Below are 19,934 nucleotides of genomic sequence, written 5' to 3' on the forward strand. Positions count from 1 at the left end.
AGGCTAGCTCAGTTGGATGAATATGAGACTCAAACTCTGCACTGGGGACTGAGCCCCTCATTGGAAACGAGTTTCCTGAGGGAGGTTTTTTGACCTGTGTTATGGGGAATAGCAGACCAGGTGATCACAATGGTCCCTTCTGGCTTTGGAATCTATGAATGCAACAGAAATGACCTCAGCAGAGAAGCAAAAGTTCCCTCACAAATAACTGCAATGTGTTTTCTAGTTTGAATTTTAAACCCAAACCTTTATGTTCTATGGCTGTGGTTTTGGTTTGTTGGTTTTTAAATCTGCAAATAATGAAAACAGGTTTGTATTTCCATGTTATTATCTTTACAGCTTATTTGCATGAAAGAATTACAGTGGGAACCACTGAAAGCCCAACATATGCTCGTTGTTGCAGGTTGTTGCAGGTACCTGGGACCTTGAATGAGGAGTTTTCAATGGTATCTGCTGTAAAGAGCACTGGGATACTTAGACAGGTAAAAACTCCATAGACATCTTCAATTTTACACCAACCAGTCCTATAACTCACAGGAGGTGAGGGGTGCAATATAAATGGATAGTGTTGTGAAGCATAATTAATGCTCAGAAAGTGTTTAGATGGGAGGGGAACGACATTATTTCATGTTCACTATTCTTATTTACAACCCCCAAAAGTTCAGTGTATAGCTTTGGACCATTTCCCCACTGTACTCACAGCATCAATCTCATTCAGAATCTTCCACTGCTCATAGGGGACCCCCAAGGACTCGGCTGTCTGGATGGTTCTCTTCAGCTGGCTCGTCCAAACCTTCAAATCCACAATCTCCTGCTCGGCAATGAATTTTTTAAGGGCTTGAGCGAACTAGAGAAATTGAAGCAGGTTGGGAGATGATAAAAGTAACCATTGTGAATTCACTCTTCATTGTGAAAGAACATGCTAATCTTCTCACCAGACTGGCATTAACTGATGCCATCCAAAGCCAATTTCTGCCACTCTGGGTCTAGAGTGAATATGTTCTCAGTTGTGAGCTGTACAGATGTCAAACATGCCTTAAATACATACTGGCACTAAGTTACCATAGCTCCCTCGCGGGCCCCTTTTAATCCGGAAGCTAAACATGGCAACTAGAATTACAACTAATCGCTGCATACACACTCCCAACTTTAGCTTCCTCTCAGGACTAAAGACAATGGGGATCAATCTGCACATCCAAATGTGCGGGACATCTTGTCTGGGAAACATCAGTTAAGCTAGAGCTGAAGTACACACTCCCCAGGAAAGGAAAGCTCCCGTGCTTGTTAAGGAGTCTTCCAGCTATTGTCAGACTCTCACACCAAAGACGCCCATAATTTGCTTGTGGATGAGACTTCCATCTCTCTTGGTCTAGCTAAAGAGAGCAAGACAAGAATAACTGCTTGTTTTCCTGTGCAGAGTACTCTACTGTTTTCTATCAAGAACCAGAGCTGCGTGTAGAAACTGAGTTACACCGGTTCAGAAAGCTTGCTAGGCGACCTATAGAAACATGAAGAACATATATAGGTCAAGCTTCCTGATACCCCAAGAAATTCAAACCAACTGTCTTTATCCCAAATTAGAAACTGTACATTTATCTGCTTTATGAATTAAAGGTACCATCTCTCTACATCTGATTTCCCTGTCTGTCTTTTCAAAATAAATGTTTCTTGTTCCACAACAAGCCCTGAAAGATGTGAAATAAAAGGTATTGGATACAATCAAAGAATGTATGGACTAAGTCCACTAAATTTAGAGGAGCTGTAAAGCGATTTTGTTCGCTTTCTTTCTAAATTAATGCTGAATTAAGTGGTACGAACTGTATGGCACGACAAGGAAAAAGAACATTGAAAGATATAGGCAGTGTTGTTGGTCCCAGGATATTAGACAGACAAGATGGGCGAGGGAATATCTTTTATTGGATCAATTTCTGTTGGAGAGAGAGACAAGCTTTTGAGCTACTGGCCAGGACCTGAAGAAGTCCTGTGTAAGCTCAACTCGTCTCTCTCACCCACCTTGTCCCACTGAAAGATACAAGCAGCTAACCAAGGCAAAACTTTGAAACTGAGCAGAGATTCCAATTCACAGTATAGATAATACAGCAAAAAAAACAGATATAAAATCTTTGAAATTAATGAAACATTACATTCTTCTAAGAACTGAAGAAATTTGTTATACACCAGCGCCATCTGCTGGATATCAATGGAAACAATGGAGAACGAGAGCTGAAAGCCATAGGACAAGTGGTCAGTAGAAACCACAGCGTTTCTCGAATGCAGCCACCAGGGGCTTTTCTTATGCCACAACCTCCTGGGCAGTGACTGGAGGGGGACGGGAGGGACGGCGGGAGGGGGGGGCGCGCACCAGCAGGGGGTGGGCCTTGCCTCCCTCAGAATCCACAAACGCCAGAGGAGCAGGCAGCCAGTGAGTTCCTCACCTTCTTGGGCGAGGTGAAGCTCGGATTTCAGGCCTCAGCCCTGGAGTCGTAGATGGCAGACTCCGGTCGTGGGGCTTCAGACTCTGACCCTGGACCTCGGCTGCAGGTGCAAGTCCTCAGCTCACCCTCCCCGCCCACATCTAGGGTTGCCAACTTTCTAGTCACACAAAATCGAACACCCTAGCCCCACCCTTACCTGAGGCCCTACCCCTTCCGCAAGCCCCCACCGCCCACTCACTACATTCCCCCTCCCTCAGTGGCTCGCTCTCACCCACCCTCACTCATTTTCACTGGGCTGGGGATGCTGGAGGGGGTGAGAGCTCTAACTGGGGCTGCGGGGTGGGCTAGAAATGAGTGATTCGGAGTGCGGGAGGGGGCTGCGGGTTGAGGCAGGTGGTTGGAGTGTGGGAGGGGGTGAGGGCTCTGGGCTGGGGGACTCTCTTTCTTCACAACTCCTCTGGCATTGACCCTTTCCCCAGGGCTAGCATCCCAGGGCTTATTGTCCCCCGCCCCAGTTTCCTCCTCCCTACTTCTCTGCTTCCAACAAGTGACTGCAAGCTCCCACCTACAAATATAAACTTCCTTTCTTTAGATTCCCTACCCAGCTTCTCCCCCAGCTAGGCTTCATCAGCCATTGGGCCTTATCAGTCCCTGGCTCTCCTCCAGGTGTAGCCTATAAGGTTAACTGGCCTATTTTACCTGTTCAGACATTGTGTGGGGGTGGACAGCCTGTCACACTGCCAAGTAACCAAACTGTGGATTTTAACTAAGTAATGCTATATACATGTTTCTCCTTTGTAAATCCAAGCACACTCGCCTCGGAACGTCAAAAAAAAAAGAAATGTAAGCAATTGCTTTTGATGTTTCAAACTAGTCTCTATCAAACAAAAACGCAAGAAATAGCAAGGACCAAATTCATGAGAGAGAGTACCCTAAGACAAGTGCATCCTTATTCTTCGACAGAATTACTTGAAGGGTGATAAATGCATTAGAGATACTAAAGAACTGGTAACTAATGACAACAGGTAAATATAATAAGATTTAGGGTGATTTGTTTTGTTCCTTGGAATAGTTGCTGGATCCCAACAGAAGACTGCATGTGTATTTTGAGTTCAGAAGATTTGTTGCGTCTTCACTTGATCAATCACTGTTGTTTATATACCAATGAGGTTCTAGGTGAATTAATAAACTGCTGATTGGTTAAGAACAACAAAATGTCCTGATCTCAGAAACACTGTCTAAGATAAAAGTAGACTTGAAAAGAACCTAGTATTAAAATTAGTAAACTAGTACTCCTTGGATTCAGTAAAGAGGGGTTATCCTAATTAAACTGCATCCCAACATTGGCAGGAACATTTATCATATTGGCAAACCTAGTTTATTACATTTCAGCTTTACAATCTAACTGGCACCTTAGCAAATCCAAAAAATGTTCACCCATTCTTGTTTGCGCAGTAAAGAATGAGTCCCTTGCAGAACGAACACCCCTCATCGGCAGGAAGCATTGCTTCAAGGGAGCAGGGAGAGTGACTGCTCAAGGTGCATGGGGGGACTTCAACCCCAGGCCGAAGAGAAATCGCACACCCTTGACAGTCAGATTCAGGCCAATTTCTCTGCCGGCATAAATGAGCAAAACTGTTGAACTGAGCCCATTTACACCAGCAGTCAATCTGACCCAAATCCAGGTTCCTATTATACTGACACACTTTAAAAGGATCTCAATCCTGACACTGCCAAGAACATACCTGCTTCCCACGGGGTGACAGGCCAGAATCCCCACCGATCTTGCCAACAAGGTTAAATTCGCTCTCACCATGTCGGCAAAGGTAGATGGTGCGCGGCTGGACGTGAATGTTCATTAGGTAATAGACGATTTTACTCTGGATGTAATCCCGGACACGGTTTACCAGGAACCGCTGTCCCACATTGATCACTTTAATGAAGGAAAGGTCTCTACGGTCAACACAAAACAAGCACGCTCGTCAGCATCTTTAAAGCAAAACGTATGTGCGTGTATTCTTGTAATACTGATAGTGCTGCTACCACTTGGCACTGAGGTGCCTTAGAAAACTCTTAGAGAGAGAGGACAGACTATTACAATGTAGCGTAGTTTTCTGTTTTATACACTAGAGAGAAATCCTTGTGACTCATGTTGGACATAATCCTGCACGACTCACACAAGAAAATCTCCCACACTGCAAAGTCAATGAGAGTTTCGCCAGCATAGGGACTGCAGCATGTTAGGTTAGGAAACAAAACTGGCAAAAGAAAGCAGCCCACGTGTCTGTTTCCACAGCATATCCAGTAAGCAACATGCTGCTAAATCTTACTTGTCATAATTATCTGGATCAAGGGGCTGATATGTGACTTTATAGCACTCTATCCTCTTCAGGAAATCATCCATCACGTTCTCTCTATTTCTCTCTGGGTAGTCAGGGCTGGAGACCTTCACTTCCTGAATGAGAGAGAGAGATTTTATAAAAGTTAGGCAAACTTTGTATAAATCAGAATAAGTAAGATTATTCTTCAATTTTCAAACAAACACTGTTTACATTTCCCCTTCCCATCTGCCCTGTGAAGAATCTGCTCCAGGAAAGGAAAAAGAACAATTCCAAATGTCACAGGGTAGCATTTGGCCTGGAGACAGAGACAGATGGCTTGACTTTTGCCTTTCCACACAAACCACTTACTCCATATTGTCCCATGAAAATAAAATCAAGCTTTGAGATAAAATGCTTCATGGCTATAGTTTGGTTTCCAAGTTCCCACAAAAATAACCCATCTGTCTTGGTTGCCATGCATCTGCAAATATTAACCACTTATTTCAGAACTGAAACATAAGAACAAGGCTATCAGAACTGCATATAGTATTGCAAAGGGCACCCCACCCCATGCGGTTTATACAGGGGTGGGACAGCACCAGAATAAGAACGGCAGAGTTACACTTATTAGAAGCAGTTCAGTTTTGATCTCTTTCTGCCTGTTGAGATAAAGCCCAGTTTTTCTGATCCTGGCATAAACTGCACTAAAGAAAGGTAAGAGAATATTGGGTGAGTTTAACATCAGATGCCCTTCGTGACTGCAGAAAGGAAAATCAGAATGAAAGTTAGACCTCAGTCTTTGAGCCAGACTCTGATCTCTCTTAAAACAGCATAAATCTAGAGTGACTCATTTTACTCCAACTGGGTTTTTCTGAATTTACACTGGTGTAACCTAGATTAACACCTAGCCCAAACAGACACCTCAGTACGACTTCACAGAATCACCTACCCACAGGCAGGTACAACAGAATGAGGGAGAGTAAAAGCCTTTAAACCCAGAATCCCCTGAGTTCTGTGGATTAGATTTAACTTTACTGCAAGGCTCTCTAATAATAATGAATCTCGGCTGTTACTGTGAGCCACTGTAATAGTCTGTGACCTTCCCTGACAAACACAAGTCTTTTACAGAAGGATGCTACAGACTGAGCCTATGAACATTTAGCACCCACCAGGATATTGGCAGCAATGACTTCTGGATCATCACAGACAGACTCCACAAAAAACACCTAGAGAGGAGGCAATGAAGCATGTTTAGTAGAATTAAGAGCCTCTAGAGTAATGTAAATAGGCCATATTCATTTCCAGTATAGCCACAAATGAAGTCAGCAGAGCTACCCAAGGGACAGATTTAGCCAGATATGCTTTGTGAGAAACTAACCTTGCCCCTCACAGTGGGTTCCTGTTATCTGTCTATTTAGGAATGTGTGCCACACTCAACCTCACGATCTCTGGGCTCCAGAGCGATAAGGGCTGAATATTTTGTTTGGGATATCCCAACAGCCAATTCACTAAAACAGGTACTTCCCAAATCAGACATACACATAGAAGGGTGCTGATTCTCCCCTACCTTGCACCTTAAATATTCATTGGCACCGAAGCAGAGAGGATGAAAAACAACACCAGAACAGCATTTCAAACCAGCTTTGCAGAGGTGGAAATGAAAACACAAGCCATGAAACTACAGCGGCACTGTACAAAGATAAGGGACCAAATCTGCTATCTGATGCACTGATGCTAATGGCAATGGGATACACCCAAGGGAGGCATTCAGTCCTACAGTTCTTATTCCAGATCAATCAAAGTCACCTTATAAGCATTCTCTTTAGCAAAATTTAAGATCAAGTCCCTCCTCTCTCGAGTCGTGTTGGTCGCATCGAACACCTAACAGAAAAAAAAAATCCCAACAACATTAGCTACAATTTTTAAAGCTGCCAGAAGGGTTTGGATGAAAATCTCAGGCACTGATTTAATACTCTTTTGATTTAAACTCGGTATAATCAAGTGTTATCTTACAGCTATCTGCCCGCACTCCTCCGTGACATAAGCTTTCACATCTTCCAGAGCCACCAAGGCACACTGTCTGTAAGGAGAGAAATTGGCATCATTGCAGACAGTGCAAAGTGTTCAGATTCCAAGCCTCATGAACCACGGCTCCAAAGCTCACAGTGGGATAAATTACAGAACCAACCCTGTTTAAATCCCTTTTCCACCTCCATGCCTCCGCTGAGCTCAGGAGTCTGTTGCCATCTCTCTTTAAAAGGAACAAATGAGTCCCTGTGGAGTCCTACTCTTTGGGGACAGGTGCACTGCCCACCAGGGAAGATAGAACCTGGGAGCCAAAGCTGCATCTAGGTCTCCCAACTGGTCACTAAATGGGACAATAAGGACTTTTTAATCCAACTGCTTCTTACTTGTATTACATGCCTCTCTTATCATCTGAGTTTTGTCCCATTCTGCTTCCCTGGAAGTAAATGACAAAATTCCCACTTACTTCAATGGGAGCAGGTTTAGACCCTTTATTAGATTTATCGTTTTAGCAACATTTGATATCTCTCCCCAGGACGTCTCCTGTCGTTAAACAACCACTACTGTACGCCTGGGGGGAAATCCTGCCCTCCACCCCATGAAAGTCAATGTGAGTTTTGCCATGGACTTCACCAGAGCAAGGATTTCACCCTTGGCATTCATCTATAAGGATAAACTTTCCTTAAAAGAACATAGCTATGATCCAGTCAGAGCACGGCAGCTTGTAAACATGCCCATACAAGGACCAAAGGACACTTTTTTGGAGGGATAGTTATACCTCTGCCAACTTGCTAAAGAGGATCTGAAGACCCTTTCACGAGCAGGAGGCCTCATGCCCACCCTGAAGAACCACCTTCTAGGGCAGCTGTTTTAATGGCATACACTGAATAACCAACAAAGCACACAGAGTGTTGTCGTCCTGCCCCCGCCCTGATGTGCTTGGAAATTTCCCCCTGCACTGTCTGCAAAATTAAATTACCGGATAGGGTTAATTTACTTTTCTCCCTATATAATTCCAGGAATCCATTTAAAGATGTTCTTGGAATTTCTATTACCCCTAAACCTGTATAGTGACAGCTGTACTGACAACTGGACAAGAGTCAACTGCCTTTTTTTCCCTCCTTCTCAAAGTGCCAGCAACCAGGAGAATGGAGGTGGGAATATGAGGATTTAATGAAAAAAAATTTTTTTTTGAAAGCACTAGTTTACACAAAATTAAATTCTATCACATGCTCCCAAAGCAGTTTTTAAAACTTGTAAAATAATCTGGAATTTCCTCAGGTAGAGCAAAGTATTAATCCACTCCACAAAACATTCACTGCAGGCCCAAATCTGCTATCTTTATTCACACAGTGTAATCCTTTACTCTGTGAGTAGTCTCCATTGAAATCAATGGGAGTACTGATGCAATAAAGTCCTTCTCATCCTAAGCAATGGTGGCAGAATTTAGCCCCATATTTGTCTACTGATATTAAATGTTACTTCCTACAATCAGAGGTATAGTCTGAAACCAGCTGCACAGACTTTAGAATGAGATATGAACTTTTTCCTCTACTATTCATGTTGGGTTGCACCCTCTGACACAGACTTACTTCCGAATCTTCATGGCTTCTTTGTTATCATGCCTGAAAAAATCATAGGACTTGTATGACTGCACTGCTTCACGACGATACGCTCCTAGATTAAACACTTCACAAAAACAAAAAGACATGTGATTTGCAGCATTTCACAAATACATGTTACCTGGCTGTAAGTCAAGAGGAGAATCACATCCTTATCTTGATTAATACAGCAATTTATGAGCTATTCCTCCAGCTAAAATCTTCCAGCAATTTTACCTCAAATTAACTTTTGCGAACACCATGAAAATTCCTTATGATTGAAATCTGAAACGCTTAAACTGCACCATAGAATTTCAGAATCTCTGATTTTCTTTGTGTACTTTTTCCCAGATCTCCTCAAAATAATCCACATTTGTGATAACTATCTTCCTAGTTATCAGTGTATTCATGTGCAATCCCTATTCCTATTAAGCAGGATTACATGCACTCACTGAAAGGAAAAGAGACCCAAGTCAAGTAGAAGGGGCTTTATAATATCTCATGCACTTTGTTAAAGAAGAATTTAGTTCACACAAAAGATACCAAATTGGCAGCCCTGGAAACCAAACGCCTCTGAGTGAAATTCACCCCCGTGCAGAGGGCCAGCACAAGGGTCTATAAAGCACAAAAGACCTACTTTGAGGACTTAAGTAATGCACAGGTTTTGCGCTGGCCCTCGGCACAGGGATGATGTTCCCTCTCTAAGCACAGAATAGATACAGCTTGAGTAACACTAGTGAAAGCTTCCCTGACATACTGACCCTTGCCAATCTGCCTGGAGAAACCACCTCTAAGGGGTCAAGTGGAATTCAGTTGCTATGGATAATTGAATCTTTGGGCTCTTTGTTAGCACTGCCAATAAGGTTTTATGCTGTAGACTCTTGTTCACCTGGGAAAACACTGAAGCTATCATAAAGTAGCTATCAAGTTCTGACAACTCTCAGTGACTGTAAACCTGGGCTGGATTAAAACAAATGTCTCATTGCCAGCTCCGTGACCCATCCATCACTTTCTGCTACCATGTACAAAAATCCATACTGACCTTTCGTAGGCACGCCAATCCAGTTGAGGTAGCGTGTTAATTTCTTGGACATATAAGTCTTGCCCCGGGCAGGAAGGCCAATCATTACAATCAAAGTAGGGGAGTTGGTCATATAAGAAGCCCATGCTGCAAAGAAGAGGAGGTGAAATCATTAAATTAATTAAAACAGCTTAGAACAAAAACCAAGTCTGAAGCCAAATTCACCTCTGGCGTAACTCACTGCCTCTGCTCATCTACCAGCCGCACAAAAGGTTACTTACTGTATGAAACACACAGTGGATTCATTATCATGCCCTTCCATCCAATTAAATGTTAATAGCAATCACTGGACCACAGCATGGCTGTCTCAGGTGTCAGCTAATGAAGTAGGTTAATGACTGATCAGCCACCGGGAACAGGGAAAATAACGTGTGACTGAAGTGTCAGCCAAAATACGTCAGTCAGAGTTAAAAATATTTAACTATTAAGCAGTAACTGTCAAGGACATAGGAAAAATTCTTTAATGAAAGAGATCATATTTCTCTACTGATAGCAGACAGGAAGCTAATTTCCTTCCCTAACATACTCAACAAATGATCTGAGAAACTAAATTAGTAACGTTTAGCCTGTTGCTGAGAAGCAGGATTTTTTGACTATTTGTTTTTGCATAAAAGCTTTTTAAAACAAGTCATGTAATTTCCCAAAAGCAACAGAATAATTAATTAATCCACTAATTAAGTAAAACTTTCAATTTTATAGAACTACATGAAAGACACTGATTATAGACAGGGATATGGTAGCATGTGTTGCCATAATTAAACTGGTCAGAGCAAGTGAATATAAACTGAATGGACAAGATAGGATTTCAAGTCTTTTCCATAACTAAATGGCCTGATGAGATGGTTTTGCCACACAAGATAAAATGCAAATCTAACTGCAATACTGACTGAGCTTTGCCAGCTTGTAAATTTAGTCAGTTTCAAAGACTCTGTTAAAGGTATATCTGTGCACGACACTTGACCCTAAGCTCCCATGCCAATTTTTTGTAGTTTTATAGCCATATTTGTCTATTATTAGTACAGTTATTCTTTCACTTGTTGCTGTGCACAAAACAACAGGGAAACTGACTTTGGGGAAGCCATCTGTACCAAGTGCTTTTCATATGCACAAAATAAGCAAATGGGAAAAAATAAATATTCCCCCCCCCCCCCCCCAGTCTCTTTTAGTCATAGTCATTTTAAGGATTACTTGCAACAATTATAGGTAAAACATTGTCAAACACAAGCACAACCTTTAAATTGATGATGTTCCTTTAAATAGCTTTAAAAAGAATCTGGAGGAAGAGGTAAACATTTAAATTCCCAGAGTGACCTAGACTGGGAGGTTTTGAAACATCAGTAAACACACTGTGTTATGGGACCCAAAATGGTTGGATATATAAGCAGGAAATAACAAAATGGGTGTAATCTGTATAAGTGCAACTTGTACATGTGGAGAAAAAGTAATCCCTAATAAAGATATTCAATGGGAGTGAAAATCAATGGGGGAGAGATACTTGGAAAGCAGTAAAAATCAAAACAGATCTCTGGTGATTATGCAGCCCTCAATCATAGTATTGTGTGTGTGCGCGTCCTTCCTACTGAGCAAATACCTTTGGGATTCTTTGCTGAAATCTGTTCCTGGCCTATGACAACAGAAGACTGGAAGGGCTAGGTTAAAAGAGTTAAATGGAGATTGGTAGACACTAGGTTTGGCATCAGCTCAACATATCACAGATGTAACATGCCCAGATCACTGCCTGATGAAGCACATTAGATGGAAATATGGAACGTTTCATGGTGGGCTATTTTAAACCACCGTTCAGTACAGTTGTGCTACTTGTTGCCTAGTACATGTGGGCAGCTTTCAGGAACAGAGATTACATTAGAACTCCAATCTACATTAAAACAGATTTCCTTTTTAAACAGCTAAATTTAAAGTGAATAATGTTTTGCAAGGTAAACATTCGTCCAAAAGAGCAAAACATGCAACAAACATAACTGGATAGAAGTGATACAAACAAGAATTGTAAACAGTTATAAGCCCGTGAAGTACTACTTTAGGAGCCGACATGGAATTATTTCTGGAGATCTCGGTTCCAAGTGGACATCATAAAAACACGTTACGGTTGAGCAGCCCTCCAAATCAGAGCTGAAGCCCTTTGAGGAGGTTGCATGGGGGAAGCCAGCACTGCCACTGTTGTAATGAGGGTTGCATGAGGGATGCAATTCAGCTATGGAGTCAGAAAAAGTAAAATCATTCAAGACGTTTATGTTAAAGACTTAAAAACAAAAGTGGTGCATGTTAGAAGGATTTTAAAAACAAAACAAAAGAAAGCTCCTGCACTCACATGCAGCTCATTTCAGGATTCTGGATAGGCCTAAATTCATTCCTGGCGTAATGCCACCGAAGTCTATAGAGCTGCACTAAGGATGAAATTGTATTTGTCTTTACTACTGCACTGAGCTAGAAGCAATAAAACACAACTGACTGACTACCTCTTTTTATAAAAGAGGTAAAAGAAATTAATTACTAGACGCAAGATCTACTTTCCTCAAGACTGTCACAAATACTCACAGCACTTTTTTTCTGAGACTCGCATATTTGAAGTTTTGTTTTCCTGGCTGCTGCTGCTGTTGTTCTGCTCTGGAACTAATGCTCTATGTCCTGACATTGCTGCTAATCACACACTGGGTCAGTGTCGGACCTTCAGGCTCTTGGAAAAGAAAAGAAGAACCAAGAAACAAATCCTTATGAAATCCGGTAGGCAGGATACAAGAAGACGCATAGCAGCTTATCTGGGCCGTTCCTGGTGGGAGGGAAAGGAAGCCATAGAACAGTCTCAGCGCAGTCGTCCAAGGTCAACAGCGGCTCGTAACATATATAGTTGATACAAGATAACGCAAAGCACAGAAAAATGAAGCACAGGAGGAAAAAAACACACCCCTCGGCTGGGACATTAATGCATCATCGCAGCCCGGGAACAGAAGGGGAGGACCTAGGGAGCGCACCTACTTTTGCCCCTTGTGCGTCAGTCATTACAAATATAAAGGAACAGCCTTCCCCCAACCTCCCAAAGTCATTATGCAGCTGCCTAGGCACTGCGTTAGGGGGCCAGTCCCCGAGATGCCCCGGCTGGGAAATAATCCCCGCTGGCTTGACCGCATCCTCTGAACAGGGGGCAGGTCTCCTAGCCAGGCACTCGCAAGCCCCGCTCCAGGATTTCTGCCCTTCACCGGGTGCCGCCCTGCAGCAGAGCCCCCCAGACACACCCGCTTGCAGCGCGGGGGAAACTGAGGCGCAACCCGCCCCCCGCGCCTTCTTCAGCCCGAGCCCGGGACCGGGTTCCGCGCTGAGACTTACCGGCAAGGGGCGGGAAGCCAGCCGGCGGCGGCACCTGCCAAGCGCGGCGAGCCTCCAGGACCGGCCAGGAGCCTCCCGCAGCCGCAGGGGCCGGGACGCAGCGGGCGGCTCGCGCCACCCCGCACTGCAGCAGGAGCCCGCGCGCCGGCCGCGCGCCGCCCAGGTGACTCCGCCAGCCGGCGGACCGCGAACGAGAGGCAAACGGCATGCTAATGAGGCGCCCACGTCACCACGACGCCGCGCGGCAGCCCTGCTGGGCAAGGACGCGCAGGGGGGAGACCCGCGGCACCAAGGGCGCGAGGGGGGGAGGGGGGGCAAATGAACACGAACAGTTGGACTAGGCCTAGACCTGCAAACGGCCCAGCGGCAGAGGGTGCAAATGAGATGCAGATGGGCCCGCAGACACACAGCATGTAAATGAGCTCAGCCCGCTCCCCTGTTTTGCGGCGAACGGCGACGGAAGACAAGAGCAGGTACTTCTGGTATGCAAATAAGATGCAACGATGCAAACGAGGTGAGGCCGGAGCCCACCCGCTGCTCGTCCACCTTGACCGCTGGGAGGCAGAGCGCGGTCACGTGTCCCCCTCGCCCGTGAGGTTCCTCGTGGGCGTGTGACGGCAGAAAGGGCGTCTCGCGCGTTCCGCCCCAAGCTGCGGATTGGCTGCGCCGCGGGCGCGCCCGCAGGTTGCGGGAGGGGCCGGGCGCCGGGCGCGCAGCCAATAGCGAGCCAGGGCGGAAGCGTCGCGAGACGTGGCTGGGCAGCCGTCCCGGCCATTTTGCTCGGGCCGCAGAGCCGGGAGGCCGCGGCCTGAAGGAGGATGCTGCGGCTGCGCTGCAAGGCCCGGAGCGGCTCCCACCCGCTGCCCGGCCTCACGGCGCATTCCCGCCTCCGGGAGCTGCAGGCCGCCCTGGCCGCCCTCACCGGGGTGCCCGCCCCGGCCCAGCGCCTCCTGCTCGGCTTCCCCCCGCGGAGCCTGGACCTGAGCGACGGGGAGCGGCGGCTGGGGGAGCTCGGCATCCACTCAGGTGAGGGCGTGGGGACTGCCGCTTCCCTGGCGGGCGGGGCCGGGGGGCTGCCGCTGCCCGGGCTCAGGTGACAGGCCTGAGCCTGGGGGGCTCCTGGGCGCCCCCATCGTGGGCGGGGCAGCTCGCCGGCGCGGGGGCCAGGCTGCGGGGCAGCGCCTCCTCTCCTCTCTCCTCCCTCGGGCGCGGGGTGGGTGGTGGGAGTGGTCCCTAAAGGCCGAAGCCAGCTTTCGCGGGGGTGAGTCCCAAAGTGCAGGGAGGGTGCTGTGTGCCCCGCCGGGCACAGCTGGTCTGAGGAGGGGGTCCTTGGCCTGTGTCTGCTCTTTCTGCCTCTTGAGCCCTCGAGGACAAGATGGGTGGAGGGGAGAGGATTGTGCATAGAAGTATGTGGTTTTTGACACTCGAATTCTAGAATGGATGTTGTCGAGACTGTAGGGTTAAAAGTATGTTCAGGTTGCCCCTCTGAACTCCTCTGATCATGCTCATGACTCCCTGAAATTGCTATGGCTTAGTATGCATTTCCTTTGCGTGGCTTATTTCATTTCCTTTGCAAATATTAAAACCTTATGAGCCTGCTTCAACACAGTGTAAAGAACATATAGCAAAAGCCGTGGGCCTCTCTGGTGTAAAAGGCAATAGATGTTTAAAGACAACATTAATTTTCTACAGCATACAGTGGTGTTCCACAGCTGAAGACAGGAAGAGCAAAAGAATGCCATACCGAACTGAAACTGCATTTCAGCAGATTATAATTACCTTACCTGAAACTTGGTTGAGACATTGGGGCTACCACCCTTTAATAAAAAATTGATTGCAAAATAGTGCTGTCGGTGACTGTTGAACCTGTTTATCAGCATCTGTAAATGTAAACATCTTCTATTTCACTGTCTCTAAAGTAGGTTTTCAAGAGACCCTAAAATGAAAGGGATTGAGTATCACTCATCTTCCAGATTTAGACGGTAAACTTGAAAACATTAACCGCTGTGCTAATTTGGAGACTCCAGTACAAACCCTGTGTCTTTATCTGAACCAGCAATATACAGTGATATCCCAAACCTACCATTATCTTGTGCATCATGCTGTGGCTTCTTATGTAATTTATTTAATCTGTAATGCTTTCTATTATGGTGATCTGATTCTGTCAGAGAACTGAGGCATGATATACTGGAGACTTTAAATGATTTGCTTCTCTGTATTTGCAGTTTTTCCTTTCTATTTGTAGTGCACTTTGAATCAACACTGCATTTCATCTTCCTAGTCCTCACAATTCTTGATTCTTTATTTTTGACAGGTGATACTCTAATAGTTGAAGAGGACATGACCAAACCCAAGACTGAGTCACCTGTAGTTGCAAAAAGGAGTGTCTCTACTTTGGTCAGGGAAGCACTGCCTGTACTTGCAAGGAGGGTTGTTCCAGCAGATAACTCCTGTCTCTTCACAAGCATATTCTATGTGGTAGAGGGAGGCATTTATGATCCAGCATGTGCTCCGGAGATGCGCAGTCTTATAGCCCAGATAGTGGCAAGTGATCCAGAGTCCTATTGTGAGGCAGTACTAGGGAAAACCAATGAAGAGTATTGTGAGTGGATCAGAAGAGACGATACGTGGGGAGGAGCCATCGAAGTATCCATTCTGTCTAAGTTTTATCAGTGTGAAATCTGTGTAGTTGATACACAGACAGTCAGAATTGACCGTTTTGGGGAAGATGCTGGCTATGCTAGGCGGGTCCTTCTGATTTATGATGGGATTCATTATGATCCACTTGAACGTAAAATCCCTGACTCAGACATCCCTCCCCTGACCATTTTCTCAACAAATGATGATGTTGTTCTTGCACAAGCATTGGAATTAGCAGATGAAGCCAGACGAAAGAGGCAGTTTACGGATGTAAATCGCTTTACACTAAGATGCATGGTGTGCCAGAAGGGTCTAACTGGACAAGTGGAAGCCAGAGAACATGCCAAGGAGACTGGGCATGCGAACTTTGGAGAAGTGTGACATCTACATGAGGATGGTTACATCTACTACCTCACTGCTCCAGAATAAGATTCTGGGTTTTCAGATAAGCTGTATGTAAGCATAAAAAACTCCCTCCACAAAGCTTGAAAAGCCCTCTTAACTTAATGATTGAGACGCACAGGTTTGTTATGGTTAGTGTGCAGGTTTACAGATGGTGTCACTACTGCATACCTCTCTTCCCAACTAGTTTGAAATAGGTAACTTGCATGCTGATTTTTAAAGTAACTGGCAGCTGTTTGTTGTATGTTAGCAGCTAAAAGTCCTGACTCCTGAAGAACCTTATTTTCTGATGGAGAAGCTGCTGTGTGACATGGCTGGACATACACACAATACTGTACCTAGAGTTAAAATAGACTTAGAGTAACACAGTTGAAATCTAAACTCTGAATTATTGGGTTTAGTTATCTTTCAATACTTCTAAACTGGTCTTACAGTTTAGCATATTCATGAGCCTATCAGCATTTTGTATGATGAGTTACATAGTAACTCTTATACATTTAGGCGATTTTTGCAGCAGAGATGCCTACAGTGCATACTTCATATAGAAAAGGTAACACCAAAGTTGCCCTGCTGCTTTAGGTCAGAATGAACAAAAGTAGAATGTACAGTCTGATAGTGGCTGTACTGAAAGCTTTTTTAAAATTAATGAGTAGAGTTAAATACCCAATAAACTTAATATTTTTCCATAGATATTACTTGAAATGTAGTTTAGTTGCTTGAAAATTAACTGTCAACCCCTCTGTTTACACTGCATCCGGATGTTGACATGTTTCTTGAAATACTTGGATCCTCAGTAACAATATGATCTCAATTCCAGCAAGAAGGAATTACAGTAGTTCAGATTCAAATTACAGATCGTATTGGTTAAACATTAAAATCTAGTTTTGCTAAAATGTGGCTGATCTTGTGCCCACGGAAAGTGTTAAGCTGTACCAGGCTCCAAATATTGTGTTAGCACTTTTTAATCTTTGGTTCTCATTTTTTTACAGGTCAAAGGCTTGTTCTTTTTTCAGAAGGTCAGAGCATTTATCCAAAAGGGAAAAACTTGAAGTTTCTTCGTTTGCATTCTGCCAATGCCCGTTAGCTTGCTTGATTTCTCTCCAGTGATTAAGTAGCAAGACCTCTATTCTAATAAGGAATGGAGCAGTTTTTCATAACAAAATAAGCTAGGTAAAATGCTTTACTTCTGAAATGACAAAAGCAGGGATGTCAAAACTGGTACAATAAAGAAATCTCACCTTATGGGGGATTGTGAGGCTTAATGTAGCGTGCTTTGAGATCTAAATTAAAGATGCAGTAGATGTGCATATTACTGAAATTATTTTTTAGAATGCCTCAATGTGTATGTTAAGGCATGTAAACTCTTTTAGCCATGTTTCCTTACTTTGTTTGGGTCTGAAATACCTGCTGAATGTTTGTGCAAATGGGGAACAAAGATACAGATCTTCATAATGAAGTAGTAGTGTGTCAGGTTCGGGAATGGAAACTTCTAGTTATTCAAAGACAAACACCAGTTACTAAGGCTATCCTAGCTAAAACCCTGATTCAGGAAAGCCCCCTTAAGCACCTGCTTAAGTAATTTTCTGAATTGGAGCCCTCACGCATATCTAAGCGTAGGGATTATTCTGTGGACCCTCAGTGGAACTAGGAATGTGCTCATAGTTACATGTGCATAGGTGTCTTGCTGGATTAAGGCCTAAACAAAGTAGTATATAAATAGTATAATTACCAAGAGTATAATGGACCAGAATTTTTACTTGGTATTAATTACATTGCACTCATGAGTTTGTTACAGAAATCAAGTTAGCTGCCAGTGTTAAGCCCACTTAGCTTTTAGTCTTGTTTTAAACTGTTTTTAATGCTTGACTGGAAGCAGATGCTTAAAGCTAATGTAATGAGACAGTAGTTCAACAGAACATGAAAGATACTGGATTATAAATACTTGAGATGGAATTTGGGTTAGTAACTACATCAAGGGACTGTCACTCCTACATTATATTCCCAACTGTGTCAGTGAATGGGTGACACACCCTGGACAAATTGCTACACCTCAGTCTGTATATTCATCTATAAAATGGGTATAATATCTACCTCACGGAGGTATTGAGGCTAATGGATTGATGTTTGTAAAGTGCTTGGATGAAAGATGCTACGTAAGTGCAAAGTACTATTGTGTGCCATGTCAGTAAACTGGTTTTTGGCTTTTGCAAAATCCTTTAGTTTTGTGCTCTGGAATCTGCAATATAAGACTTCATAAATCTTTGCATACGTTGTAACAGAGTCCAAACTTTTATCTACAATGGATCTCTGAAGTGGATAGCATGGTCACAAGTGTTTGCCCTGTTCTAATACCTAAAAAAAAAAAAGTCTGCTTTATTTAATTGAATCTCTGCTATATTGTGTTTAATGCAAGTGTCGTTCTCATTGCTTGAATGTGTTTTTAGTTACTTAGAAAATCAGATGGATTTCAGTCTGAAATCGCCACTGAACTGCTGTAATACACTAAAAATATCTGAACAAGTAACAATTAACTTAGAAAAATTAAGATGTTGAATTTTAACAAAGAGCAGAGTCATTTACAGAATCTAAACTGAGAGCTGGAAAGTGGTCAGTTACCTTCCTCCCAAGCAGAAAATCTAAATTTTCCTGGGGGGGTAAACTAAAATATATATATTTGAAAAAGCAACTTCACTTGTTTTCTCTTATGGTAAGATCTTATAAATTTGTGCTAGCTTCATTATAGCTGATTCTACTAGCATCTGTGTGCCCTTTTTACAGTAGAGACATGGAAATATGAGTGATTTCCTTATCTCAGGGGAATCAACCTGTGACTCTTTCAACACCTCTCTTAATTGAGTTGTACTGAAGCATTACTACTTTTAGCTCCAAGATACTAATTGTGGACACTTTATAAACTTAGTTGTTCAAGACAGCATGGAACTGAAGCTCAGGTAATGCATTTGGCGATGAAGCTTGTCATCTGTCCATAATGACCCCAAAATACCATCAGATGTGGACTGATGTCCTTACAACTTCCCCAAAATATTATTAGCACTAATTTCCATGTGTTTCAATGGAATTGAACTAATTTCAATGTTTCAGCTGAGACTAGGGATTGAATGGGCCATGGAGACTGAACTTCCTACCCCAGAGGAAGATTCCTTTGTCAAGGTTGAACATTAGTATCCTTTTGAAGCTGGCCTGTGTGGGACTACTTCTCTGATTAAATTATAGAACTTCAGCTTCCAAGTTGCCAGTCCGGCCCTTTTCACCAGCACTCAATTCCTTTTCCTGAAGAAGGGAGGAAAGAAGCTTAACCTACTCTAATCATGTGGCCTTTCACAAACATTTTATATTGCATGAAGAAACGCACATCTCATGATTTTCACAGCACTTTAAAAGCTTGTCAAAGTTTACATGTTTAGCAGTGTTTTGCAGGGACCTAGCCTGAAGTAGGTGTGGTGTTGCAGTAAAATAACTGACAGTGAACAATTTCTAAAAATCTTGATACTAAAAGCATACCTATGTATTCCAGTGACATAACATCCTGTTTTATCATTAGCACAGGTTATTTTTAAGTATCTTTCTTTCAATGTGCCCTATATTGCAAAACTCATTATTGCACCAATAAAAATGTGATTTATGCATGCGTATTTTTGATGTAGTGTTCATTTGTGGCTCAGGTCTTGGGGTTTAGTTATAGTGGTGGAAAAACCTGAATAAGTGAATGGAGCATGAATTAGTCTTCACAAGCCACTAACACACACCTGGCCCCTTACAGTTAGCTAGTTCCAAAGGCAAATAAGTGCTTGTAATATAGCTTTTCTGTAGAATTCATGGACAAGTAGAGTTTTGAGACAGTCAAAACACTATTGCATTCTTGTAAGATCCATTGAAGTGTGACATTCAACAATGTAAAATTGTTTCTCAGTGTATGAAAAATAAATCACTTCTAAATGGAAGTGCATTTAATATAGTCTCAGCCAGGGGTTTGGAAGAGCAATTAGATTAACTTTTGAAACTTGGACTCTATAAATACTGCATGATATCTTTTGTAATGTAAATGGAAAATGCATCGAATTCACTA

The 19,934-nt window shown here is 43.5% G+C and overlaps 2 protein-coding genes across 15 annotated transcripts in view; one reads left to right on the forward strand and one right to left on the reverse strand.

Annotated features, from left to right (window-relative positions):
• PFKFB2 (6-phosphofructo-2-kinase/fructose-2,6-biphosphatase 2) overlaps positions 1 to 13,001 on the reverse strand; it is a 35,874-nt gene extending 22,873 nt beyond the window's left edge. For 8 of the 12 annotated variants that reach the window (XR_013348522.1, XR_013348521.1, XM_077839281.1 and 5 more), the window contains exons 1-9: positions 12,020 to 12,405; positions 9,425 to 9,550; positions 8,374 to 8,470; positions 6,770 to 6,836; positions 6,563 to 6,637; positions 5,926 to 5,982; positions 4,766 to 4,890; positions 4,181 to 4,388; positions 701 to 847 (exon numbers count right to left, since the gene is read on the reverse strand). Coding sequence is in view for 10 of the 12 variants with exons in the window: in XM_077839281.1 (XP_077695407.1) it covers positions 701 to 847; positions 4,181 to 4,388; positions 4,766 to 4,890; positions 5,926 to 5,982; positions 6,563 to 6,637; positions 6,770 to 6,836; positions 8,374 to 8,470; positions 9,425 to 9,550; positions 12,020 to 12,116 (999 nt within the window). In the remaining 2 variants the exon portion in view is untranslated. Of the gene's footprint in view, positions 1 to 700; positions 848 to 4,180; positions 4,389 to 4,765; positions 4,891 to 5,925; positions 5,983 to 6,562; positions 6,638 to 6,769; positions 6,837 to 8,373; positions 8,471 to 9,424; positions 9,551 to 12,019; positions 12,406 to 12,805 lie in introns of those variants that run through there. The other 4 variants (XM_077839284.1, XM_077839285.1, XM_077839276.1 and 1 more) reach the window with 3 other exon arrangements.
• A 578-nt stretch (positions 13,002 to 13,579) lies between these two features.
• YOD1 (YOD1 deubiquitinase) lies at positions 13,580 to 19,500 on the forward strand. Of its 3 annotated transcripts, none has more exons than XR_013348523.1 (3): positions 13,580 to 13,831; positions 15,120 to 15,901; positions 16,837 to 19,500. XR_013348523.1 is itself a non-coding variant. In XM_077839286.1 (2 exons), exons 1-2 carry the CDS (start codon positions 13,624 to 13,626, stop codon positions 15,824 to 15,826), a joined length of 915 nt encoding a protein of 304 aa, XP_077695412.1. In that variant the 5' UTR covers positions 13,580 to 13,623; the 3' UTR covers positions 15,827 to 19,500. The 3 variants fall into 3 exon arrangements, 1 of the variants encoding a protein (XP_077695412.1); XR_013348524.1 differs by having other exon boundaries at positions 15,120 to 15,897; XM_077839286.1 differs by having other exon boundaries at positions 15,120 to 19,500.
• The last annotated feature ends 434 nt before the right edge of the window (positions 19,501 to 19,934 follow it).

The sequence above is a fragment of the Eretmochelys imbricata genome, chromosome 21 (genome assembly GCF_965152235.1).
Source record: "Eretmochelys imbricata isolate rEreImb1 chromosome 21, rEreImb1.hap1, whole genome shotgun sequence".
Taxonomy (NCBI): Eukaryota; Metazoa; Chordata; order Testudines; family Cheloniidae; genus Eretmochelys; species Eretmochelys imbricata.